The sequence below is a fragment of the Pseudophryne corroboree genome, chromosome 7 (genome assembly GCF_028390025.1).
Source record: "Pseudophryne corroboree isolate aPseCor3 chromosome 7, aPseCor3.hap2, whole genome shotgun sequence".
NCBI classification, from domain to species: Eukaryota; Metazoa; Chordata; class Amphibia; order Anura; family Myobatrachidae; genus Pseudophryne; species Pseudophryne corroboree.
This window is the reverse complement of record NC_086450.1, coordinates 418,963,965-418,991,659: the sequence shown is the minus strand read 5'-3', so window position 1 is coordinate 418,991,659 and position 27,695 is coordinate 418,963,965. Positions and strand designations below refer to the sequence as shown.

Genomic DNA, 27,695 nt, shown 5'->3' with positions numbered 1-27,695 from the left:
ATGTTCACATTGACTCACGACATGTCAGATTACAACTGATGCAAGGCTGGGCATTTCCAAGAAGTCACAGTATGGTGGCACCACCTACCATTACATACTTCTATCCCATGACCTCTGGCACTTCAGTGTATAGTATGAGACCTGAAGACCATCAGCTGGTGCAAAATTCAAATGCCATGGAAATGGCTGTGTGCCCCTCCACATGGCAAAGGTGGTATATTTGGTAACAGGCAACAGAGGTCAATATGGTGAGTGACAGGCAGCAGGGGTTTATTTGGTGAGTGACAGGCAGCAGGGGTCTATATGGTGAGTGACAGGCAGCAGGGGTTTATTTGGTGAGTGACAGGCAGCAGGGGTCTATATGGTGAGTGACAGGCAGCAGGGGTTTATTTGGTGAGTGACAGGCAGCAGGGGTCTATATGGTGAGTGACAGGCAGCAGGGGTCTATATGGTGAGTGACAGGCAGCAGGGGTCTATATGGTGAGTGACAGGCAGCAGGGGTCTATATGGTGAGTGACAGGCAGCAGGGGTCTATATGGTGAGTGACAGGCAGCAGGGGTCTATATGGTGAGTAACAGGCAGCAGAGGTCTATATGGTGAGTGACAGGCAGCAGGGGTCTATATGGTGAGTAACAGGCAGCAGAGGTCTATATGGTGAGTGACAGGCAGCAGGGGTCTATATGGTGAGTGACAGGCAGCAGGGGTTTATTTGGTGAGTGACAGGCAGCAGGGGTCTATATGGTGAGTGACAGGCAGCAGGGGTCTATATGGTGAGTGACAGGCAGCAGGGGTCTATATGGTGAGTGACAGGCAGCAGGGGTCTATATGGTGAGTGACAGGCAGCAGGGGTCTATATGGTGAGTAATAGGCAGCAGGGGTCTATATGGTGAGCAATAGGCAGCAGAGGTCTATAAGGTGAGTAACAGGCAGCAGAGGTCTATATGGTGAGTAACAGGCAGCAGAGGTCTATATGGTGAGTAAAAGGCAGCAGAGGTCTATATGGCGAGTGACAGGCAGCAGAGGTCTATATGGTGAGTAATAGGCAGCAGAGTAACAAGCAGCAGAGGTCTATATGGTGAGTAACAGGCAGCAGAGGTTTACATGGCGAGTGACAGGCAGCAGAGGTCTATATGGTGAGTAATAGGCAGCAGAGGTCTATATGGTGAGTAACAGGCAGCAGAGGTTTACATGGCGAGTGACAGGCAGCAGAGGTTTACATGGCGAGTGACAGGCAGCAGAGGTCTATATGGTGAGTAATAGGCAGCAGAGGTCTATATGGTGAGTAACGGGCAGCAGAGGTCTATATGGTGAGTGACAGGCAGCAGAGGTCTATATGGTGAGTGACAGGCAGCAGGGGTCTATTTGGTGAATGACAGGCAGCAGAGGACTATATGGTGAGTGACAGGCAGCAGGGGTCTATTTGGTAAATTACAGATAGCAGAGGACTATATGGTGAGTGACAGGCAGCAGGGGTCTATTTGGTGAATGACAGGCAGCAGAGGACTATATGGTGAGTGACAGGCAGCAGAGGACTATATGGTGAGTGACAGGCAGCAGGGGTCTATTTGGTAAATTACAGATAGCAGAGGACTATATGGTGAGTGACAGGCAGCAGGGGTCTATTTGGTGAATGACAGGCAGCAGAGGACTATATGGTGAGTGACAGGCAGCAGGGGTCTATTTGGTGAGTGACAGGCAGCAGGGGTCTATATGGTGAGTGACAGGCAGCAGGGGTCTATTTGGGGAGTGACAGGCAGCAGAGGTCTATTTGGTGAATGACAGACAGCATAGGACTATATGGTGAGTGATAGGCAACAGAGGTTTATTTGGTGAGTGACAGGCAGCAGGGGTCTATATGGTGAGTGACAAGCAGCAGAGGTCTATTTGGTGAGTGACAGGCAGCAGGGGTCTATTTGGTGAGTGACAGGCAGCAAGGGTCTATTTGGTAAGTGACAGGCAGCAGGGGTCTATTTGGTAAGTGACAGGCAGTAGGGGTCTATATGATGAGTGACAGGCAGACAGAGGTCTATTTAGTAAGTGAAAGGCAGCAGGGGTTTGGTGAGTGACAGGCAGCAGGGGTCTATCTGGTAAGTGACAGGCAGGAGAGGTCTATTTGGTAAGTGACAGGCAGCAGGAGTCTATTTTGTGAGTGACAGGCAGCAGGGGTCTATTTGGTAAGTAACAGGAAGCAGAGGTCTATTTGGTAAGTGACAGGAAGCAGAGGTCTATTTGGTGAGTGACAGGCAGCAGGGGTCCATCTGGTAAGTGACAGACAGCAGAGGTCTATTTGCTAAGTGACAGGCAGCAGAGGTCTATATGGTAAGTGACAGGCAGCAGAGGTCTATATGGTAAGTGACAGGCAGCAGAGGTCTATTTGGGGAGTGACAGGCAGCAGAGGTCTATTTGGTAAGTGACAGGCAGCAGAGGTCTATTTGGTAAGTGACAGGCAGCAGAGGTCTATTTGGTAAGTGACAGGCAGCAGAGGTCTATTTGGTGAGTGACAGATAGCAGGGGTTTGGTAAGTGATAGGTAGCAGAGGTCTATCTGGTGAGTGACAGACAGTAGGTGTCTATGGGATGCAGTGAAAATGCCGGCGGTCAAGATCCTTGCATTCAACAGACCAATGCTGGAATCCCAAAAGCCGTAATTTTGCAGACGGACGACATCCCGACACCAATACCCACTCGGTTGGTGGGTGCACGGTACCAACCGTGTGGGGAATAGAACCTGTGGCGAGATAAGCTCGCCACCGGGCCCGCAGCGGGGTGAGCGCTGCGAGCCCGCAAGGGGACTCGCTGCCGGTATTCGAGCAGACGGGATGTCGTAGTCGGTATACCGTCTGCCGGGATATCATACCGGACCCGGGTCTATATTGTAAGTGAAAGGTAGCGGACACTTAGGGGTGCAGACAAGCAGACATGACTTACTTTCGTTCCAAGGTCAAACTTGAATGTGGCTATGTCTTCGTCCCCAATCTGGATGCTTTCAAGGCCTTTGGTTTTCATAGCATTGTAGAGCACATTGGTGACTTTCAGTAGCTCCTTTACAGAGTTCCCATCCGCCTGGTACAGCTTCTTGGTGTTCAGCTTAATGTGAGCCTTAGTGGCCTGAAATGAAGTCAACAAACACAGAAATGGCTGAGTATCCCCACTCTCCGCACCAATACCTCACACTACCTAATAATACTCTGAATTATTACTGCACTAATCACTTGTAAGAGAACGGTTCTGGAAGAGAACAGGTGAAAAGAAGGGAAAACTCTTTATTGTAAGGTAAAAATATCAGGACTCAGTGTAGAACCACTGGCACCCCCTCCCAATGAATAAGCATTCACTTGGAGGCATTATAATAGCAGAATTTGCCCAATAATGACAATGTCATTTTACAGGAGATCTTATAGAATAACCTAAAAAACTGTTTTAATTACGCAGGTCATGCATTTTGGGGTGTTGTATAGATGGGAAATTAGTTTCTGAACTTGTAGATGGGAGTTACAAGTGATTATTCCTCCTTTTTGAAACTTGCTAAAATATGGTGAAAAATCACATACAGAAAATTTTAGAATAATTTAGAGGCTCTGATTTGGTGACAAACAGTTTCCACTGTTAATAAAAAAAAGGTAAAATTCAGCCATTTACACGATTTAAGAACCTGAAATACGTTGCTTATAGCCACTAATAGCCCTCTATACTGTTATCCAGTGTTATTTGTGATTCCCCCACATTTCCGTATACAGTACTTTCCCCCTGGTCGCGTACTGTAGAATAACCACAACAGAAATGATCTAATTGAATAGCAAGGATCGCAGGAGAGCGCATGCTACAAATTGCCCTTGACATACGTGCTCAGTTACTTAGCTTACCGCTAACTAAATTCTCACCTTAGTGAATCAGAATGTTGGTACTGATGCATAGTTGAGTGAAAGATGGTTGCAACTACTTGCTAAATCGCCCCTGCTACATCAGCTTCTTTTATGCGTAGAAAAAATAGGATTTTAATTGCCTACCGGTAAATCCTTTTCTCATAGTTCGTAGAGGATACTGGGGTCCACATTAGTACCATGGAGTATAGACAGGTCCACTAGGAGCCTTGAGCACTTCAAAAAATGAATAGTGTGCACTGGCTCCTCCCTCTATGCCCCTCCTCCCAGACTCAGTCTAGAAACTGTGCCTGAGGAGGGTGGTCTTCTGTTTGCCGGCGGTCGGGCTCCCGGCGCTCAGTATACCGGCGCCGGGAGCCCGACAGCCGGAATACCGACAATTATTTTCCCTCGTGGGGGTCCACGACCCCCATAGAGGGAGAATAAAATAGTGTGGCGCGCGTAGCGCGCCACCGTGCCCGTAGCGTGGCGAGCGCAGCGAGCCTGCAAGGGGCTCATTTGCGCTCGCCAAGCTGTCGGTAAGCCGGCGCCGGGATGCTGGTCGCCGGGAGCCCGACCGCCGGCCAGCCGTAGTGAACCCGCCTGAGGAGACCGACATATCCTGAGGAAGGATGCAACAGAATAGTGGTGAGATTCGAAACAACACACACAAACAAGAGGAAAGCCATGCTAACCAAAAACTGAACAGCAGAAGGAACAGCAACAGCTGAACCAACAATATTACTTAACAAAGTAACAGGGCAGGAAACACGAAGCACTGGGCGGGCGCCCAGGATCTTCTACGGACTACGAGAAAAGGATTTACCGGTAGGCAATTAAAATTCTATTTTCTCTTACGTCCTAGAGGATACTGGGGTCCACATTAGTACCATGGAGATGAACCAAAGCTTCCAAACCGGGTGGGAGAGTGCTGAGGTTCCTGCAGAACTGATTGACCAAACTGAAGGTCCTCAGAGGCCAAAGTATTGAACTTGTAGAACTTAGCAAACATGTTCGAACCTGACCAAGTAGCTGCTCGGCAGAGCTGTAAAGCCGAGACACCCCGGGCAGCCGCCCAGGAAGAACCCACCGACCTAGTAGAGTGGACCTGTACTTTCGGAACCGGCAATCAAATAGGGGCTTTTTTTTTAGAAAACGCCTCCAGTTCGGACACACGCCTTGCGGAAGCCAGGCCAACAGTGTAATAGTCGTACGCGTAAGAAACTTAACGTCAACTTCCTGAAAAGGTTCAAACCAGTCCGATTGCAGAAACTGCAACACCACGTTAAGATCCCAAGGTGCCATGGAAGGCACAAAGGGCAGTTGGATGTGCAGAACACCCTTCAAGAACGTCTGAACATCAGGGATGGAAGCCAACTGTTTCTGGAAGAAAATGGATAAGGCCGAAATCTGGACTTTCAAGGAGCCCAAACGGAGGCCCTCATCCACACCTGACTGTAGAAAAAGGAGAAACAGTCCCAGCTGAAATTTCACTGCAGGAAATTTCCTGTTTTCACACCACAAGACATATTTTTTCCATTCTGTTTTCACACCACAAGACATATTTTAGACGTTACCCCTTTCCTAGCTTGGATCAGGGTTGGAATAACCGAGCAAAAATCTGACGCCCAACATTCATTGCGTCAAACGTAGCCGCGGTAAGTCTTGATAGACGAACGGCCCCTGTTGCAGAAGATCCTCTTGCAGAGGTAGAGTCCACGGGTCCTCCAGGAGCAACTCCAGTAGATCCGCGTACCAGGCCCTTCTCGGACAATCTGGAGCAATGAGAATTGCTTGAACCTTTTCCCTTTTTATTCTTTTGAGAATTCTTGGGATCATTGGAAGAGGTGGGAACACGTAAACCATCTGGTAGACCCATGGAGTCACCAGAGTGTCCACCGTCACTGCTTGTGGGTCCCTTGACCTGTAACAATACCACTTTAGCTTCTTGTTGAGACGAGAGGCCATCATGTCTATCTGTGGAATTCCCGACCGACTTGTTAAGGGCTCGAACACCTGCGGGTGAAGGCACCACTCTCCTGGGTGGAGGTCGTGTCTGCTGAGTAACTCCACTTCCCAGTTGTCTACTCCCGGAATGAAGATTGCCGACAGCGCCACCACGTGTCTTTCTGCCCAGAGGAGAATTTTTGTTACCTCTGACATTGCAGCTCTGCTTTTCGTTCCGCCCTGTCGGTTTATGTACGTTACTACGTTACTACCGTCACATTGTCCGACTGAACCTGAAAGGCTTGATCTTGAAGAAGATGCGAAGCTAGTAAAAGGGCGTTGTATATGGCCCTTCGTTCCAGAATGTTGATCAGAAGAATGGCTTCCTGATTTAACCACTTTCCTTGTAACTGTTCCCCTTGGGTGACTGCTCCCCAACCTCTGAGGCTTGCGTCCGTGGTTAGCAGAATCCAATTTTGAATCCTGAACCGTCGACCCTCGGTCAGGTGAGAAGTCTGAAGCCACCACAGAAGATAAATCCTGGCTTTTGGTGACAGCCGTATCCTCTGGTGCATGTGAAGATGCGACATGGACCATTTGTCCAACAGATCCAGCTGGAATGGCCTTGCATGAAACCTTCTGTACTGCAGAACCTCGTAAGAGGCTACCATCTTCCCCAGAAGGCGAATGCACAGATGCACCGATATCCGGGTTGGTATTAGAACATTGCGCACCACTGACTGGATTACCAATGCCTTTTCCAACGGAAGGAATACCTTTTGTTCCTCCGTATCAAGTATAATTTCTACGAACGGAAGCCTTCATGTTGGTTCCAGGTGGGATTTTGGTAGGTTCAGAATCCACCCGTGATCCTGGAGGAGTCGGGTTGAGAGGGCAATGCTGTCCAACAACCTCTTCCTGGAATGCGCTTTTATCAGCATGTCGTCCAGGTACGGTATTATGTTCACTCCATGCTTGCGGAGGAGAAACATCATCTCTACCATTAACTTTGTGAATACCCTCGGTGACGTACAGAGGCCAAATGGCAGGGCCTGAAACTGGTAGTGACAGTTCTGTAGTGCAAACCTTAGATACGCCTGATGAGGCGGCCAAATCGGAACATGAAGGTACACATTCTTGATGTCCAGAGACACCAGGAATTCCCCCCCTTCCCCCTCCAGACCTGAGATCACCGCTCTCAGAGACTCCATCTTGAATTTGAACACCCTTAAATACGGGTTCAGTGATTTGAGGTTTAGAATGGGCCTTACCGAACCGTCTGGTTTCGGTACTACAGGCAGTTTGGAGTAATAACCTTTGTTTTGTAGTTGAAGTGGAACTGGGACAATGACCTGAATCTGAACTACTTTTTGAATTGCTGCCTGTAAAGTCACACTTGCTTCCGGAGAAGCTGGTAAGCCTGATTTGAAGAATCTGTGAGGTGGGAGTTCCTGAAACTCCAGTCTGTATCCTTGGGCAATAAGATCTATGACCCAGGGATCCTGCCAAGGTGTTGCCCAAATGTGACTGAAATAACGTAACTGAGCTCCCACCTGCCTGTCTTCCAGGCAGTGCGGACCACAGTCATGCTGAAGGCTTTGAGGTAGCAGACCCGGGGGTCTGTTCCTGAGAACCTGCAACGGCCAGTTTTATGGGTTTACCTTTAATACCTTTGAAGTCTGTAGAAGAACCCTTGGATTTGCCTTTGAATTTCGCTGTCCAAAAGGACTGCAGAGTTGGAGCAGAGCATGTTTTTCTAGCTGGGGGAGCTGTGGAAGGAAGGTACGTAGACTTACCCGCCGTAGCCTTGGATATCAACTTATCCAGTTCATCTCCAAACAGGACTTCACCTGTGAAAGGTAGATTTTCCGCTCCTTTCCTGGAATCCGCATCCACCGTCCATTGGCGCAGCCACAAGCTCCTGCGTGCTGAAACTGTCATGGCAGTGGTGCGTGCGTTGAGCAAACCAATCTCCTTTAAGGCCTCCACCATAAAGGAAGCAGAGTCCTGAATATGCTGCAGAGGTAAAACAATCTCCCCTCTGGGTAAGGTATCAAATCCGTCAATTAGGCAGTGACGTGCGGTGAGGTCAGGGCCTGGGGAGGCACTGCAGCTAAACCCCCCCCCCCCCCCCCCCCCTCCCGGAAAAAAAAAAGTGCAGTCCCCCCACACCACTAAAACCAGCACTGGGCAGAACCAGCCAGGGGGGATAATGCCATAGCAGGGGAGACACTCAGTGTGGGGTCCCCCTGCCATGCCATTAAACACCCCCCAAACCAGTCAGCCCAGGGCTGGAATTCCTCGGAAAGTGGGGCCCCCCAAAAATCTAAATGGGGTCCCCCCTCCCGAGCAACAACCAGCACTGGGCTGATAGCCCAGTGCTATGCCCCGTACCCCTGGTGGCGGTGGGTGCGGGGTTCATTGTATGCTAATACTGTTCTTTACAGATGGCCTACAGATCCCAGCAAGCCTGCCCCAGCATGCTGGCACTTGGAGAACCACAAGTGCCAGCATGCCCGGACATAAAGGGCCCGCTGGCACCTGTAGTCCACCTGCAAAGAATAGTAATATTGTTCTTTACAGGTGGCCTACAGGTCCTAGCAAGCCTGCCCCAGCATGCTGGCACTTGGAGAACCACAAGTGCCAGCATGCCCGGACATAAAGGGCCCGCTGGCACCTGTAGTCCACCTGTAAAGAAAATATTGGAAAAAAACCACGACACATTCTTTAAAAAATCCTTTATTAAACTGGGTCTACACCTGGGGGCGGCGGCCTTTAAGCTCTTTTGCATGGCCGCCGCCTTCCCAGGGCTTCCGGCGTCTTCACCTGGGGGGGCGCCACCTCCCCAGGGCTTCTGGGGTCTTCCTCCGGCGTCTTCACCTGGTGGGCGGCGGCTGCTAAGCTCTTTTGCATAGCCGCCGCCCATCCAGGACTTCCACGACGTCTTCACCTGGGAGGCGGCGGCCTTTAAGCTCTTTTGCATGGCCGCCGCCTTCCCAGGACTTCCAGCATCTTCACCTGGTGGGCGGCGGTTGCTAAGCTCTTTTGCATAGCCGCCGCCCATCCAGGACTTCCACGGCGTCTTCAGGAGCTCTTCTCCGCTCCTCCTCCGCCGTCGGACTGTGACAGCCGCTGCCTCGCGCTGACTTATATAAGTCAGCGGGAGGGGGCGGGGCGATGACGTGGCGAGCCATGATTGGCTCGCGGCGGCCATCTTGAATTTCAAAAATGACGCTGAGGCGCCATTTTTGAAATGGGTACCGCTTCCGCTGCCAAACTCTGCACAAGGGGTCTGAATGCCGCGTCCCGCCGCCGCTACCGCCGCCCGCCTCTCCGCCGCCAGCACCTCCGCCGCCCGGCCCGCCGCATCCCCGCCGCCCGCACCTCCGCTGGTACCGACGCCCACACAGTGATTGACAGCGGATCCAGTGACGGATCCGCTGGCCAATCACTGTGCCTTCACTCACAGGGACGTGCTTTCATAGGTTGAAAGCACGTCCCTGTAGGAAAGCGGCACCACTAATGGTGTCGCTTTCCCATGTTATTTCAATGGGCTTTTCCTGCCCATTGCTAGGCCCCGCCCGCGCCCGCCCCCCATACCTTTCCTAATCACTATGGGAGGCACCACGATCGGTGCCTCCCAAACTGATTTTCACACACATTAATGATAGGTAAAATAATAAAGAAGATACTTATGTGTCATAAGTATCTTCTTTGTATTATTTTACTCATTAATGACAGGGGAGGCACTGCCTCCCCTGCCTGCACGTCCCTGCAATTAGGTTACCTGACCACTGTGCAATGGCTTTTGAGAGTGTTCTCGATTTTGCGGTCAGCTGTGTCCTTTAAGGATGCTGCCCCAGGAACAGGTAAGACTATCTTACGTGACAACATAGATACCGATGCGTCCACCATCGGTGGGTTTTCCCATTTCTTTCTATCTTCCAGAGGAAAGGGAAAGGATGTAATTAATCCTTTAGGGATCTGACATTTTTTTCAGATCCCTAAAAGATTAGCCCAAGTTTGTTCAAACAAAGTATTTAATTCCTTTGATGTAGGAAAAGTAGCTGAGTATTTCTTTTTTATATTAAAATAAGATTCCTCCTCAACCTCAGCCGTCTTATCAGGAATGTGCAGGACATATCTGACAGCTTCTATCATGGCCCGTATGCCATGTGACAGGACGGCATCCCCCCACTCGCATCTACTTCACCCTCCTCTGGATCGGATGTATCATCATCAGTATCACCCTGCATGAGCTGGGACAGAGTACGCTTTTGCGGGCTAATGGCAGGGGTGTGAGACACTGGTGTGGGGACTGAATCTCTATTCATCATGTCATCCATAGACTGTCTTAAAAATTGCGTCTGTTTCTCAGTATGGGATAATTTAGTAGAAATATTAGATATCATCCCTTTAATGGAAGCTAACCATGGGGGTTCTGGTTCCGGTATGAATGGTCGACCATGTTATGGTCGACAGTCATTAGGTCGACATTGACATGGTCGACATAGACACATGGTCGACACATGAAAATGGCCGACATGAAAAGGTCGACATGAGTTTTTTTACTTTTTTTGTGTCAATTTTTGCGTACAGTGACGGGGAACCCCAATTAGTGCACCACGTCCCCTCGCATCTTCTGGCAAGGTGCCTCGCTCTACTACCGCTTCGCTCGGCACAGATTACCGTTCCAATCGTAGTCCACGTGGATCGTTAAGTATGGAAAAGTTCCACAAAAGAAAAGAAAAAGTGAAAAACGCATGTCGACCTTTTCATGTGTCGACCATGTGTCCATGTCAACCATGTCAATGTCGACCAATAGTGGTCCACCTAATGACTGTCGACCATAACATGGTCGACCATCCAAACGGATACCGGGGGTTCTGCCCCACTAGCCTGAGAATGGACACTATCCCGAGTACATGGTAATGAGTCTCCGGGGGAAGAAAGGCACTCAGCCGTGCAGGAAACACAGTCCCTGGACATGGTAAAGTGAAGGTACACACACACACCCACACACAGAAGGTGAAAACACAGTTTTAACCCACACAGAGCCCGCAGGGAGACACAGATATCGGAGCCAGCCACATACAGCGCCCCTATAGCCAAGTTAATTATCTGGGTCATTACACTAAGTCCCTTAATAGGGCTTAGTATACTAACACACTCCCCCCCCCCCCCCCTTCTAAGACCCCTCTGGTACTGCTGAGGACATGTGGAGTCTTTGTGAAGGAGCTGCGCTTTCCTGTGATTCCACTTACTAGTTAATACAGAAAGCAATTGGGTAGTTTTGTTTGCTCCAGTAAGTTCCCTGGAAGACTGTCTAAATGCACCTAAAGGCCAGACAAATAGATGGGGGGGGGGAAGGGGGGGGGGGGGGGGGGAAGGGGGGCATTTGCTGGGAAAATAAAGAACATAATACCTGCAGATGTTTTAACTGGAATATACAGTAGTGTAGACTTAAAATTATGTTGTTGTATCATCCAATGGTACACTCATTGCCACAGAAAACAACAGGTAACCTTTTTCACTAATTGAACAACCCATTTACATAAACTGCACTAAACAAGATTAAAGCCAGCTAATGACAAAGCCCCTTTTACTGTGTCGGATGTCTATTTACTTGAAAGCAATAGGTTTATAATCCATTTCGATGCTGTACACTGCCTGAGCAGGGAAGAACAGGTCACCTCTTATCAAACTGATCTCATATTAGGTTTTATATTCAATCTCTCCCAGCATGCATTGCACATCTTCGCTAAATGTGTATTATCCCAGTAGATATATTGCTCAGGGAAATATCTGCAAAGATAAAATGCAAATTTTCAAACTGATGATTTAGACGCAAAAACACATCAGAGTATTACAAATTGCGTATGTTCCAATGTTTGTGATTAGCACCCCCATTTTCGGCATTATTAATTTTTGCACTATTTGAAGCGCTCACGTTCTGGAATCACACACATTTCAGTGACGTGCGATGAGGTGAGACAGGTGAGGCAGAGCCTTTCCTGTCATACTAACGTATTCGGCAGAGTTTTGTCTATATAAAGTATATGAAAAAAATAGGATTTGAATTACCTACTGGTAAATCCTTTTCTCGTAGTCTGTAGAGGATACTGGGGACCATTTAGTACCATTGGGTATAGACGGGTCCACTAGGAGCCATGGGCACTTTAATAATCTGACAGTGCGGGCTGGCTCCTCCCTCTATGCCCTCCTACCAGACTCAGTCTAGGAAACTGTGCCTGAGGAGACGGACATACTTTTAGAGAAGGATAGATAAGAATAAAAGGGCAGAAAACACAAAGCACTGGGCGGGTGCCCAGCATCCTCTACGGACTACGAGAAAAGGATTTACCGGGAGGTAAATAAAATCCTATTTTCTCTTACGTCCTAGAGGATACTGAGGTCCATTTAGTACCATGGGAATATACCAAAGCTACCAAACCGGGTGGGAGAGTGCTGAGGTTCCTGTAGAGCTGATTGAAGGTCCTCAGAGGCCAAAGTATCGAACTTGTAGAACTTAGCAAACGTGTTCGAACCTGACCAAGTAGCTGCTCGTCAAAGCTGTAAAGCCAAGACACCCCAGGAAGCCGCCCAGGAAGAATCCACCGACCTAGTAGAGTGGGCCTGTACAGATTTTGGACATGGCAAACTTGCCGTGGAATAAGCACGTTGGATAGTAAGTCTGATCCAGCGTGCAATTGTCTGCTTTGAAGCAGTACACCCAATCTTATTGGTATCATAAAGAACAAACAGCGAGTCCGTCTTTCTGTGACAAGCTGTTCTTGTCACATACACCTTCAAAAGCCCTCACAACATCCAAAAACTTTGAAGTAGCAGAGGTGTCGGTGACAACCGGACAACCGGAACCACAATAGGTTGGTTGATGTGAAATGCGGACACCACTTTAGGAAGAAATTGCTGACGGGTTCTGAGTTCAGCTTTGTCATCATGGAAAAGTAAATAGGGACTTTTGTGAGACAATGCCCCCAGCTCCAACACACGTCTTGCTGAAGCCAAGGCCAACAGTGTAACGGTCTTCCACATAAGATATTTTACGTCCACCGCCTGTAACGGTTCAAACCAGTCCGATTGGAGGAACAGCAGCACCACATTGAGATCCCAAGGTGCAGTGGGAGGCACAAAGGGAGGTTGGATGTGTAGAACACTTTTCAAGAACGTCTGAACCTCAGGGAGAGAAGCCAATTGTTTCTGAAAGAAAATGGACAAGGCCGAAATCTGGACTTTTATGAAGCCCAGACGTAGGCCCACATCCACCCCTGCTTGCAGAAAAAGCAGGAAACGTCCTAGATGGAATTCCACCGCAGAAAATTTTCTGCTCTCACACCAAGAGACGTATTTCTTCCAAATACGATGGTAATGCTTAGACGTTACTCCCTTCCTGGCTTGGATCATAGGCGAGATAAGCTTGTTAGCAATCCCTCTCCTGGCTGGAATCAGCCGTTCAACTTCCATGCCGTCAAACATAGCCGCGGTAAGTCCTGATAGACGGACGGGCCCTGTTGCAGAAGATCCTTGCGAAGAGGTAGAGGCCACGGATCTTCAAGGAGCATCTTCAGAAGGTCCGCGTACCAGGCCCTTCTTGGCCAGTCCGGAGCAATTAGAATTGCTTGAACCTTTTCCCTTTTTATGCTCTTTAGAATTCATGGGATCAGAGGAAGTGGAGGAAACACGTACACCATCTGATAGACCCATGTAGTCATCAGGGCGTCTACCACCACCACCTGTGGGTCTCTCGACCTGGAACAATACCGCTTGAGCTTCTTGTTGAGACAAGAGGACATCATGTCAATCTGTGGCTACCCCCATCGACTTGTTAAGCACCTGAACACCTCCGGGTGAAGGACCCACTCCCCCGGGTGCAGGTCGTGTCTGCTGAGGAAGTCTGCTTCCCAGTTGTCTACTCCCGGAATGAAGACCGCTGACAACGCCACAGCATTTCTTTCTGCCCAGAGGAGATTTCTTGACACCTCTGACATTGCTGCTCTGCTTTTCGTTCTACCCTGTCAGTTTATGTACGTCACTGTCATCACACTGTACGAATGGACCTGAGTGGCCCGATCTAGAAGAAGATGTGAGGCCTGCAAAAGGGCGTTGTATATGGCTCTGAGTTCCAGAATGTTGATTGGAATGACTACTTCCTGACTGGACCATCTTCCTTGAAACTGCACCCCCTGAGTGACTGCTCCCCAACCTTTGAGGCTTGCGTCTGTGGTTAGCAGAATTCAGTTCTGAATTCCGAACCTCAGACCCTCGACGAGGTGAGAAGTCTGTAGCCACCACAGAAGGGAGATCCTGGTTTCTGGCGACAGACGGATCCTCTGGTGCATGTGAAGTTGCGATCCGGACCATTTGTCCAACAGATCGAGCTGGAAGGGTCTTGCGTGAAACCTTCCGTATTGAAGAGCCTCGTAAGAGGCCACCATTTTCCCTAGAAGGCAAACGCTTAGATGCACTGATATCCGTGTTGGATTCAGGACATCCCGAACATCGACTGGATTACTAAAGCCTTTTCCAACTGAAGGAACACCTTTTGCAGCTCCTTATCCAGTATCATTCCCGGGAATGAGAGCCTCCGTGTTGGCTCTAGGTGAGATTTTGGAAGGTTCAGAATCCACCCGTGATCCTGGAGAAGTTTGGATGAGAGACCATTGCTGTCCAGCAACCTTTCCCTGGACGGTGCTTTTATCAGGAGATCATCCAGGTATGGAATTACGTTCACTCCCTGTTTGCGGAGTAGAAAATAGGATTTTGGTACTTACCAGGTAAATCCTTTTCTTTGAATCCATAGGGGGCACTGGAGTACTCTTGGGATATGGACGGCTTCCACCGGAAGAAGGCACTGAATAAATTAATTTTTGAGACTACTCCTCCCCTCCATATCCTCGAGCACCTCAGTGTTTTTTACTGAGCCGAACAGGATCGATAGAGAGATTGACCAAAGGAGAATTACATATAATCTCACGGACAACAATAAAGTTGACACAAAACGTAACAGACAACTAAACAGTTGACACCATAACTGATTAACCCTTGTTAAATTTAAACCAGTCGTGAAAGTGTGTTACCATAAGAACCACTGAACTTCCTAAAACAGGTAAACTGCTCTGGGTGGGCGTCCAGTGCCCCCTATGGATTCAAAGAAAAGGATTTACCTGGTAAGTACCAAAATCCTATTTTCTTTATCATCCACTAGGGGTCACTGGAGTACTCTTGGGATGTACCAAAGTTTCCTCCGTGGTGGGAGAGCTGTTTGGCACTTGTAACACTAAACGGCCAAAGCTAGATGCTGATGCCGCGAAAGTATCAAACTTGTAAAAGCGCACAAACGTGTGCACTGAAGACCAAGTAGCCGCACGGCAAAGCTGTGTCGTAGAAGCCCCACGACTCGCTGCCCATGACGTTCCCACAGAACGTGTGGAATGAGCTGTTACTGAAGTAGGTGGCTGTAACCTAGCATAAAGGTAAGCCTGACGTATGGTCAGTTTGATCCATCTGGATAAGGTTTGCTTAGAGGCTGGCCAACCCCTCTTAGCCGCATCATAGAGAACAAACAACGTATCCGTTTTACGCACAGTAGACGTTCGGGATACATAGATGCGCAATGCGCGAACCACATCCAACGTTCCAGAATCTCCTGTTAACACAGGAACTACTATTGGTTGATTGATGTGAAAAGACGACACTACCTTTGGTAGAAAAGCGGGATTCGTCCGAAGTTCCGCTCTGTCATCATGAAAAACTAAATACGGTGACTTGCACGACAAGGCACCCAGACCTGAAACACGCCTAGCCGAAGCTAAGGCTAAAAGAAAAATCGTTTTCCAAGTGAGAAATTTAATATCCACTTGTCGTAAAGGTTCAAAGTAATCGGACTGTAAGAAATCTAAAACCAGATTCAAGTCCCATGGTGCTGTAGGTGGAATGAAAGGAGGCTGTATCCTCTTTACACCCTGTAAAAACGTATGTATTGACGGCAACGAGGCCAATTTCCTTTGAAAGAAAATTGACAACGCAGATACCTGCACCTTTAGTGTGGAAAGACGTAGTCCTCCATCTAACCCCATCTGTAAAAATAACAAAAGACGGGATAAATTAAAAGATGATGTCGGAAATTTCCGAGCTTCACACCAACTTATTTAAGTACGCCAGATTCTGTAATAATGAGCTGCCGTAACCGGCTTCCTAGCTCGTACCATGGTTGGTATAACAGACTCAGGAATGCCCTCTCTTCTTAAGATGGCCTTTTCAACAGCCACCCCGTCAAACGCAGCCGCGCTAAATCGGGGTAAAGGAACGGACCCTGTTGTAACAGGTCCGGACGTAGTGGGAGTGGCCACGGATCGTCTGCGAGTAACCCGAGGAGATCCGAGAACCAAGCCCTCCGAGGCCAATGAGGCGCTATTAGTATGACTGTGACGGACCCTCTCTTGATCCGTTTTAGCAACAGCGGGAGCAGCGGAAACGGTGGAAACAGATACACAAGGCTGTACGGCCACGTGGCTGTGAGAGCATCCACCGCCACTGCCCCTGGATCTCTTGTTCTGGACACATATCGTGACACCTGATGATTGTGGCGGGATGCCATCAGATCCACCTGAGGGTACCCCCACTTCTGGATCAACATCTGAAATACTTCTGGATGTAATGCCCACTCTCCTGGATGAAAATCCCGACGACTGAGAAAATCTGCCTCCCAGTTGTCCACTCCCGGAATGAACACTGCCGACAATATCACCTGGTGATATTCGGCCCATCTGAGGATCCGAGCTACTTCCCGCATTGCCATGCGGCTTCTCGTTCCTCCTTGTTTGTTTATGTATGCGACTGCCGTCGCATTGTCTGACTGCACCTGAACAGTCTGAAAACGAAACATGTACACTGCTTGTCTTAGAGCATTGTAAATCGCCCTGAGTTCCAGAACATTTATGGATAGCGATCTTTCGTGATTTGCCCAGAGGCCCTGGAGCCGATGACTCTGAACTACAGCTCCCCAACCTCTGAGACTTGCGTCTGTTGTCAGAATTATCCAATTCACGACGCCGAATCGTCTCCCTGCAGATAGATTGTGTATTTTTAACCACCAGAGAAGAGACACCCTGACTTGTGGCGACAATCTCACCCTGTGGTGCAACTGCAGATGTGATCCCGACCATTGCGCTAACACCTCCAGTTGAAACGGACGTGAGTGAAACCTTCCGAACTGAAGTGCTTCGAAAGCCGCCACCATTGTGCCTAAAAGGCGAATGCACAAATGTACTGAGACTGTGCGTGGCTTGAGCACTAATTGCACCAGATGACGAATGACCTGTACTTTCTGTTGTGGCAGGTAAACCTTTTGTTTTACTGTATCGAGAATCATCCCTAGGAATTGAAGTCGCTGACACGGAATTAGATGTGATTTCTTTAAACTGACTATCCAACCGTGCTGAACTAGTACATTGTACGTTAGCAAAGCATGCTGGAGAAGCAATTGTTGAGACGGAGCCTTTATGAGTAGATCGTCCAAATACGGAACAATTATTACCCCTAGGGACCTGAGATGAGCTATCATCACGGACATTACCTTGGTGAATACCCGAGGCGCTGATGAGAGGCCAAACGGGAGAGCCTGAAACTGGTAATGGTCTCGCCTTATCGCAAACCTTAAGAAACTCTGGTGAGGTGGCCAAATCGGAATGTGTAAGTACGCATCCTTGAGATCCAGTGCAATCATGAATTCCTGCGGCTCTAACCCTGCAATTACTGACCTGAGAGATTCCATCTTGAATCTGTGGTAAGTGACGTAATGATTGAGACCTTTTAGGTTCAATATTGGCCTGACTGAGCCATCTGGTTTTGGTACCAGAAACAGACTGGAATAATAACCCTGCCCCTGTTCCTGCACGGGGACCGGAATTACAACTGCAGCATTCAGCAGAGACTGAATGGCAACCTGCAGAACTGCTTTCTTGTCGCCCGACACAGGCAGTCCTGTCGTGAAAAATCTTCCTGTCGGAAGATAATCGAACTCTATTTTGTAACCCTCTAATACTAACTTGCGGATCCACCCATCTGTGGACGTCTGCAGCCACGCCCCCTGAAAGCTCTGAAGGCGTGCTCCCACAATTGGAGATCCGAGATGGGCTGGGAGCCCGTCATGCCACTGGTTTGTTAGTGGTCTTAGTGTCTTGACGACGTGCATTGGATTGTCGAGCACTACGTCCCCGACCTCTTCTACCAGGCGTGACTGCTCCTGTGCCCTGCCCACGAAAGGGCTGAGTTCTAAAGGATTTGAACGCCGGACCAGAATATTTCCGTTTAGGTATAGTTGTAGGCGATGGAAGAAACACAGACTTTCCTCCAGTAGCCTCAGAAATCCATTTGTCCAATTCAGGACCGAAAAGCTTCTCGCCATCATAAGGCAATGCCTCTATACCTTTTTTAACCTCCGTCTCCGCCTGCCAAGAACGCAGCCAAAGTGCTCGTCGTACTATGACTAGCGATGAGGACGGGCGAGAAGTAAGCTGACAGACGTCAGTAGAAGCTGTACATAGATATTCAGCAGCTTCCCAGATTTGATCCGCGAGAAGTATAAGATGGTCATCTTGCAGAGCCGACTTGAGCTCTTTTATCCATACCATTAAAGCTTTAGTAACCCAAATGCCAACCAACCCAGGTCTCAGCAGCACTCCAGCTGCTGTATACATGGACCTTAGCATAGCCTCTATTTTACGATCTGCAGGGTCTTTAAGCGTAGTAGCAGTTGGTACTGGTATGGTTAACTTCCTTGTAAGTTTGGATACGGATGAATCCACCAATGGTGGGTTCTCCCAAGTAGCTGTCATGGACTCTGGAAACGGGTAACTCGATTTAAATCTACGAGGAATAGAAAACCGTTTATCCGGATTTTTCCGTGATTCCAGTAACATTTTATTAAGAGATTCCGAAATAGGGAAACACATCGGAGATCTCTGTCGTTTAGTAAAAACTACCTCATCATTCGTCAGGGGCTCCTCAGTTTCCGTAAACTCCAGCGACTGACGTACTGCTCTGATGAGATTGTCAATACCTGGGCTGTCAAAATCGTCACTATCTGACTGTTGCCCTATTTCGCCCTCCTCATACTCCTGTTCAGTGAGGTCTAGTATCCCAGAGACTGGAGAATTATTAGGAAAAGGAAATTTATCTTTTCCACTCAAGGTGGGCCTCTGACCAGATTGAGACTCTGGTAACTCAAATGGTCTCATTTTAAACTCAGATCTTGCCGCCTCTCTTTCTTCACGAGAGGCGGCCAGCTCTGATTGTAAACCAACTAATACATCTGCAAGTAAAGCCCATGGAGGGTCCAGAGATGGTGGTTTTACTTCTGAAATCGTATTTATGGCTGTATTAACAACACATGCTGTACATGTGGTGGATCCATCAGGCAACACACTCTTACAGACATGACATGAAAAATGTTTCTTAGATTTTGCTGGTGTCTTACTCATTATAAAAGACAGACAATACAAACTACACACAGACAGACTGCACGACTCAGTAATAACACCAAAGTTCCTGGTATATATCAGGCAAGTGCAGTGCCTGCCAGCAATAAGAAAACTGACCCCAAAATTCCCCTAGTACCACTCTTAGCCGAGATGTAATAAAGGAAACCTGGAACAGACAGGAGAACATTAACATATTAAGCATGCCAAATACTGCCAATGTCTCCCCCCCCCCACTCCCACGACCTCCGTGTACAGCACCGGGTCGGGGCCTGTGGAAGTCTGCATAGGGCCGTGTGAGCGGCCTGTACCTGTAGGCCCAGGCAGCGGGAACTCCTCGGCTGCTGCGGGCGGATAGCGGAAGCAGCGAGCGTGCTGCATAGAGCCCTGGAGCGGCCTATGCACACGCGCTCCCGCCCGCCACACACATTTTGCGGAGTGTCTGTGTAGCCAGGCAGCGCTGCTGCGGCGCCGGGGAGCAGCGGTCTGGTATTTAAGATGCTGGGAGCGGAGAGTGAGAGCGCGCCGCATGGAGCCGTGATGCGGCCCATGCACACGCGCTCCGGGCAGCGGTGAGTACCCAATACAATCCCCAACAGTGGAGCGGCAGCAAGAGCTGACCGCCCCTAACATACCTGGACCGTGACCAAAGTCTATGACGGGGCTTCTCATCCAAGCTCCGTCCAGCTTTTTGCAGGCAGCCTGCAGGTGGAGTGAGGGAGCTCTTTACAGAGAGGTCCGACACTCACGGCTGTTCTCAGCCGCTTCCACTGTCCCTGACCCACGCCTGTTAGAAGGGGGGAAAGGACGTGGAAATCCTTGAAAAGAAGAAAAACTTAGGAACTAAAAAAAAAATTCCAATACTTCGTGGACGAGCTCCACTATGCCTTCTAACTGTGTCGAGCACAGAAAAAACACTGAGGTGCTCGAGGATATGGAGGGGAGGAGTAGTCTCAAAAATTAATTTATTCAGTGCCTTCTTCCGGTGGAAGCCGTCCATATCCCAAGAGTACTCCAGTGACCCCTAGTGGATGATAAAGAAACATCATCTCTGCCATCACCTTGGTGAACACCCTCGGTGCCGTGGAGAGACCAAACGGCAGGGCCTGGAACTGGTATGTGACAGTCCTGCAGTGCAAACCGTAGATAAGCGTGACAAGGCGGCCAGATCGGAATATGAAGGTATGCATCCTTGACATCCAGAGACACTAGAAATTCTCCTTCCTCCGGACCTGAGATCACCGCTGTCAGAGACTCCATCTTGAAATAAGGGTTCAACGACTTGAGCTTCAAAATTGGTCTTACCGAACCGTCCGGTTTCGGTACTACAGACAAGTTGGAATAGTACCCATTATTTAGCGGATGAGGTGGAACTGGAACAATGACGTGAGTCTGTACCAGTTTGTGGATGGCATGTTGTAAAGTTATACTTGCCTCTTGTGAAACTGGCAAGCCTGATTTGAAGAATGTGTGATGTGGGAGCTCTTGGAACTCCAGTCTGTAGCCCTGGAAAAATAAGATTTTACTCACCGGTAAATCTATTTCTCGTAGTCCGTAGTGGATGCTGGGACTCCGTAAGGACCATGGGGAATAGCGGCTCCACAGGAGACTGGGCACAACTAAAGAAAGCTTTAGGACTACCTGGTGTGCACTGGCTCCTCCCTCTATGACCCTCCTCCAGACCTCAGGATACTGTGCCCGGAAGAGCTGACACAATAAGGAAGGATTTGGAATCCCGGGTAAGACTCATACCAGCCACACCAATCACACCGTATAACTCGTGATACTATACCCAGTTAACAGTATGAACTATATCTGAGCCTCTCAACAGATGGCTCAACAATAACCCTTTAGTTAAACAATAACTATATACAAGTATTGCAGACAATCCGCACTTGGGATGGGCGCCCAGCATCCACTACGGACTACGAGAAATAGATTTACCGGTGAGTAAAATCTTATTTTCTCTGACGTCCTAAGTGGATGCTGGGACTCCGTAAGGACCATGGGGATTATACCAAAGCTCCCAAATGGGCGGGAGAGTGCGGATGACTCTGCAGCACCGAATGAGCAAACTCTAGGTCCTCCTCAGCCAGGGTATCAAACTTGTAGAATTTAGCAAATGTGTTTGACCCCGACCAAGTAGCTGCTCGGCAAAGTTGTAAAGCCGAGACCCCTCGGGCAGCCGCCCAAGAAGAGCCCACCTTCCTCGTGGAATGGGCTTTCACTGATTTAGGATGCGGCAGTCCAGCCGCAATGTGCAAGCTGAATCGTACTACAGATCCAGCGAGCAATAGCCTGCTTTGAAGCAGGAGCACCCAGCTTGTTGGGTGCATACAGGATAAATAGCGAGTCAGTTTTCCTGACACTAGCTGTCCTGGAAACATAAATTTTCAGGGCCCTGACTACGTCCAACAACTTGGAATCCTCCAAGTCTTTAGTAGCCGCAGGCACCACAATAGGTTGGTTCAAATGAAAGGCTGATACCACCTTAGGGAGAAATTGGGGACGAGTCCTCAATTCTGCCCTATCCATATGGACAATCAGATAAGGGCTTTTGCATGACAAAGCCGCCAATTCTGACACACGCCTGGCCGAAGCCAAGGCCAACAGCATGACCACTTTCCACGTGAGATATTTTAATTCCACGGTTTTAAGTGGCTCAAACCAATGTGACTTTAGGAAATCCAACACCACGTTGAGATCCCAAGGTGCCACTGGAGGCACAAAAGGGGGCTGAATATGCAGCACTCCCTTAACAAATGTCTGAACTTCAGGTAGGGAAGCCAGTTCTTTCTGGAAGAAAATCGATAGAGCCGAAATCTGGACCTTAATGGAACCCAATTTTAGGCCCATAGTCACTCCTGACTGTAGGAAGTGCAGAAAACGGCCCAGCTGAAATTCCTCCGTTGGGGCCTTCCTGGCCTCACACCACGCAACATATTTTCGCCATATGCGGTGATAATGGTTTGCGGTCACTTCTTTCCTAGCTTTAATCAGCGTAGGGATGACTTCCTCCGGAATGCCCTTTTCCTTCAGGATCCGGCGTTCAACCGCCATGCCGTCAAACGCAGCCGCGGTAAGTCTTGGAACAGACAGGGCCCCTGCTGCAGCAGGTCCTGTCTGAGCGGCAGAGGCCATGGGTCCTCTGAGATCATTTATTGAAGTTCCGGGTACCAAGCTCTTCTTGGCCAATCCGGAACAATGAGTATAGTTCTTACTCCTCTTTTCCTTATTATCCTCAGTACCTTGGGTATGAGAGGAAGAGGAGGGAACACATAAACCGACTGGTACACCCACGGTGTCACTAGAGCAGGCATTCCCAACCACGGTCCTCAAGGCACACTAACAGTGCAGGTTTTAGTGATATCCAGGCTGCAGCACAGATGGCTAAATCAAAGTAACTGAGCTACTAATTAAGTCACCTGTGCTGAAGCCTGGATATCACTAAAACCTGCACTGTTGGTGTGCCTTGAGGACCGTGGTTGGGAAAGCCTGCACTAGAGCGTCCACAGCTATTGCCTGAGGGTCTCTCGACCTGGCGCAATATCTTTATAGCTTTTTGTTTAGGCGGGACGCCATCATGTCCACCTGTGGCCGTTCCCAACGGTTTACAATCAGCTGGAAGACTTCTGGATGAAGTCCCCACTCTCCCGGGTGGAGGTCGTGCCTGCTGAGGAAGTCTGCTTCCCAGTTGTCCACTCCCGGAATGAACACTGCTGACAGTGCTAACACGTGATTTTCCGCCCATCGGAGAATCCTTGTGGCTTCTGCCATCGCCATCCTGCTTCTTGTGCCGCCCTGTCGGTTTACATGGGCGACTGCCGTGATGGTGTCTGACTGGATCAGTACCGGCTGGTTTTGAAGCAGGGGTCTTGCCTGACTTAGGGCATTGTAAAATGGCCCTCAGTTCCAGAATATTTATGTGTAGGGAAGTCTCCTGACTTGACCATAGTCCTTGGAAGTTTCTTCCCTGTGTGACTGCCCCCCAGCCTCGAAGGCTGGCATCCGTGGTCACCAGGACCCAGTCCTGTATGCCGAATCTGCGGCCCTCTTGAAGATGAGCACTCTGCAGCCACCACAGCAGAGACACCCTGGTCCTTGGAGACAGGGTTATCAGCCGGTGCATCTGAAGATGCGATCCGGACCACTTGTCCAACAGGTCCCACTGAAAAGTCCTTGGATGGAACCTGCCGAATGGAATTGCTTCGTAGGAAGCTACCATTTTTCCCAGGACTCGCGTGCAGTGATGCACCGACACCTGTTTTGGTTTCAGGAGGCCTCTGACTAGAGATGACAGCTCCTTGACTTTCTCCTCCGGGAGAAACACTTTTTTCTGTTCTGTGTCCAGAACCATCCCCAGGAACAGTAGACGTGTCGTAGGGACCAGCTGTGACTTTGGAATATTTAGAATCCAACCGTGCTGTTGTAGCACCTCACGAGATAGTGCTACCCCGACCAACAACTGCTCCCTGGACCTCGCCTTTATCAGGAGATCGTCCAAGTACGGGATAATTAAAACTCCCTTTTTTCGAAGGAGTATCATAATTTCGGCCATTACCTTGGTAAATACCCTCGGTGCCGTGGACAGACCAAACGGCAACGTCTGGAATTGGTAATGACAGTCCTGTACCACAAATCTGAGGTACTCCTGGTGAGGATAGTAAATGGGGACATGCAGGTAAGCATCCTTGATGTCCAGTGATACCATGTAATCCCCCTCGTCCAGGCTTGAAATAACCGCCCTGAGCGATTCCATCTTGAACTTGAATTTTTTTATATAAGTGTTCAAGGATTTCAAATTTAAAATGGGTCTCACCGAACCGTCCGGTTTCGGTACCACAAACATTGTGGAATAGTAACCCCGTCCTTGTTGAAGGAGGGGCACCTTGACTATCACCTGCTGGGAATACAGCTTGTGAATTGCCTCTAGCACTGCCTCCCTGTCTGAGGGAGTTGTTGGCAAGGCAGATTTGAGGAAACGGCGAGGGGGAGACGTCTCGAATTCCAGCTTGTACCCCTGAGATACCACTTGAAGAATCCAGGGATCCACCCGTGAGCGAGCCCACTGATTGCTGAAGTTCTTGAGACGGGCCCCCACCGTACCTGGCTCCGCCTGTGGAGCCCCAGCGTCATGCGGTGGACTTAGAGGAAGCGGGGGAGGACTTTTGTTCCTGGGAACTGGCTGTATGCTGCAGCTTTTTCCCTCTACCCCTTTAACCCGCTTGCCTTTCTGGGGCCGAAAGGACTGTACCTGATAATACGGTGCTTTCTTTGGCTGTGAGGGAACATGGGGTAAAAATGCTAACTTCCCAGCTGTCGCTGTGGAAACGAGGTCAGAGAGACCATCCCCAAACAACTCCTCACCCTTATAAGGCAAAACTTCCATGTGCCTTTTAGAATCTGCATCACCCGTCCACTGCCGAGTCCATAATCCTCTCCTGGCAGAAATGGACATTGCACTTATTTTAGATGCCAGCCGGCAAATATCCCTCTGTGCATCTCTCATGTATAAGACTGCGTCTTTTATATGCTCTATGGTTAGCAATATAGTGTCCCTGTCTAGGGTATCAATATTTTCTGACACGGAATCTGACCACGCAGCTGCAGCACTGCACATCCATGCTGAAGCAATAGCTGGTCTCAGTATAATACATGAGTGTGTATATACAGACTTCAGGATAGCCTCCTGCTTTCTATCAGCAGGCTCCTTTAGGGCGGCCGTGTCCGGAGACGGTAGTGCCACCTTCTTTGACAGACGTGTGAGCGCTTTATCCACCCTAGGGGATGTTTCCCAACGTGACCTATCCTCTGGCGGGAAAGGGTACGCCATTAGTAACCTTTTAGAAATTACCAGTTTCTTATCGGGGGAAGCCCACGCTTCTTCACACACTTCATTCAATTCCTCAGCTGGGGGAAAAACAACTGGTAGTTTATTCTCCCCAAACATAATACCCTTTTTTGTGGTTCCTGGGGTAATATCAGAACTGTGCAACACATTTTTCATTGCCGCAATCATGTAACGTGTGGCCCTATTGGAATGTACATTAGTCTCATCGTCATCGACACTGGAGTCAGTATCCGTGTCGACATCTGTGTCTGCCATCTGAGGTAGCGGGCGTTTTAGAGCCCCTGATGGCTTTTGAGACAGCTGGGCAGGCACAAGCTGAGAAGCCGGCTGTCCCACATCTGCTATGTCGTCAAACCTTTTATGTAAGGAGTTGACACTTTCACGTAATTCCTTCCACAAGTCCATCCACTCAGGTGTCGGCCCCGCAGGGGGTGACATCGCATTTATCGGCACCTGCTCCGCCTCCACATAAGCCCCCTCATCAAACATGTCGATACAGCCGTACCGACACACCGCACACACACACAGGGAATGCTCTGACTGAGGACAGGACCCCACAAAGCCCTTTGGGGAGACAGAGAGAGAGTATGCCAGCACACACCAACAGCGCTATATAACACAGGGATTAACACTATAACTGAGTGATTTTTCCCAATAGCTGCTTGTATACACAATATTGCGCCTAAATTTAGTGCCCCCCCTCTCTTTTTTACCCTATGTAGTCTGGAAACTGCAGGGGAGAGCCTGGGAGCGATCCTTCCAGCGGAGCTGTGAGGGAAAAAGGCGCCAGTGTGCTGAGGGAGATAGCCCCGCCCCTTTTTCGGCGGACTTCTCCCGCTTTTTTCTATGTATATCTGGCAGGGGTATTTTACACATATATAGTCTCTATGACTATATTATGTGTTATTTGCCAGCCAAGGTACTCAATATTGCAGACCAGGGCGCCCGCCCCCCCCCCCCCCCCCCCCCCCCCCAGCGCCCTGCACCCATCAGTGACCGGAGTGTGAGGTGTGCATGGGAAGCAATGGCGCACAGCTGCAGTGCTGTGCGCTACCTTGATGAAGACCGAAGTCTTCTGCCGCCGATTTCCAGGACCGTCTTCTTGCTTCTGGCTCTGTAAGGGGGACGGCGGTGCGGCTCCGGGACCGGACGACCGAGGCTGGGCCTGTGTTCGATCCCTCTGGAGCTAATGTTGTCCAGTAGCCTAGAAGCCCAAGCTAGCTGCAAGCAGGTAGGTTCGCTTCTCTCCCCTTAGTCCCTTGTAGCAGTGAGTCTGTTGCCAGCAGATCTCACTGAAAATAAAAAACCTAAAATAAACTTTCTTTTTCTAAGAGCTCAGGAGAGCCCCTAGTGTGCATCCAGCTCAGCCGGGCACAAAATTCTAACTGAGGTCTGGAGGAGGGTCATAGAGGGAGGAGCCAGTGCACACCAGGTAGTCCTAAAGCTTTCTTTAGTTGTGCCCAGTCTCCTGCCGAGCCGCTATTCCCCATGGTCCTTACGGAGTCCCAGCATCCACTTAGGATGTCAGAGAAATAAGATTTATGACCCAGGGATCCTGGCACGAATTTGACCAGATTTGACTGAAAAATTGTAGGCTTGCTCCTACTTGACATCCTTCCAGGCATTGCGGTCCTCCGTTATGCTGAAGTTTTGGAGGAAGCAGAGCTTGAGCTCTGTTCCTGAGAACCCGCAGTTGCTGGTTTGCGTGGTTTACCTTTTGCGCCGCTGGAGTATGTAGAAGCACCTCTAGATTTGCCCTTGAACTTGGTAGTCTGAAAGGACTGTAACTTAGAAGCTGAATACGTTTTCTTGGTTGGGGGGGGCTGCGGAAGGAAAATAAGTAGACTTACCCATAGTAGCTGTGGAGATCCATTTGTCTAGTTAATCTCCAAACAAAGCCTCTCCTGTGAATGGTAGGCCTTCCACGCCTTTCCTGGAGTCTGCGTCAGCAGTCCACTGGCGTAGCCACAAGCCTCTGCGTGCAGACACTGCCATAGCGGTGAGGTGTGCGAGCAGCAAGCCTATTTCTTTTATGGCATCCACCATAAAGTTCGCAGAGCCCTGTATATGCTGCAGAAGTAATACAACATCCCCCCTAGGCGAGGAATCTAACCCCTCAATTAGGTTACCCGACCATTTTGCAATGGCTTTTGTGATCCACGCACATGCAATAGTGGTTCTCTGGGCCACCCCAGCAGCTGTGTACAATGATTTGAGTGTAGTCTCAATCTTACGATCAGCCGTGTCTTTTAGGGAGGCTGCCCCAGGAACAGGCAATGCAATCTTCCGTGACAGCCTAGAGACTGATGCGTCCACTATCTGTGGATTTTCCTATTTTTTCCTATCCTCCAGAGGAAAAGGAAAAGATGAGAGCTACCTTTTAGGTATCTGAAATTTCTTATCAGGATTAACCCACGGTTCTTTAAACAGGGTATTCAATTCCTTTGACACTGGAAAAGTGACTGAGGACTTCTTTATTACATTAAAATAAGATTCCTCACACTCCTCTGCCACCTTATCAGGAATATGCAGAACGTCT

The 27,695-nt window shown here is 49.3% G+C and overlaps 1 protein-coding gene across 2 annotated transcripts in view; it reads right to left on the bottom strand.

Moving 5' to 3' along the window:
• The window catches only part of CLUAP1 (clusterin associated protein 1), a 214,801-nt gene that overhangs the window by 138,798 nt on the left and 48,308 nt on the right, over nt 1–27,695 (bottom strand). For both annotated transcript variants that reach the window (XM_063934791.1, XM_063934792.1), the window contains exon 4: nt 2,928–3,107. In XM_063934791.1, coding sequence (XP_063790861.1) covers nt 2,928–3,107 — 180 coding nt within the window. The remainder of the gene's footprint in view (nt 1–2,927; nt 3,108–27,695) is intronic.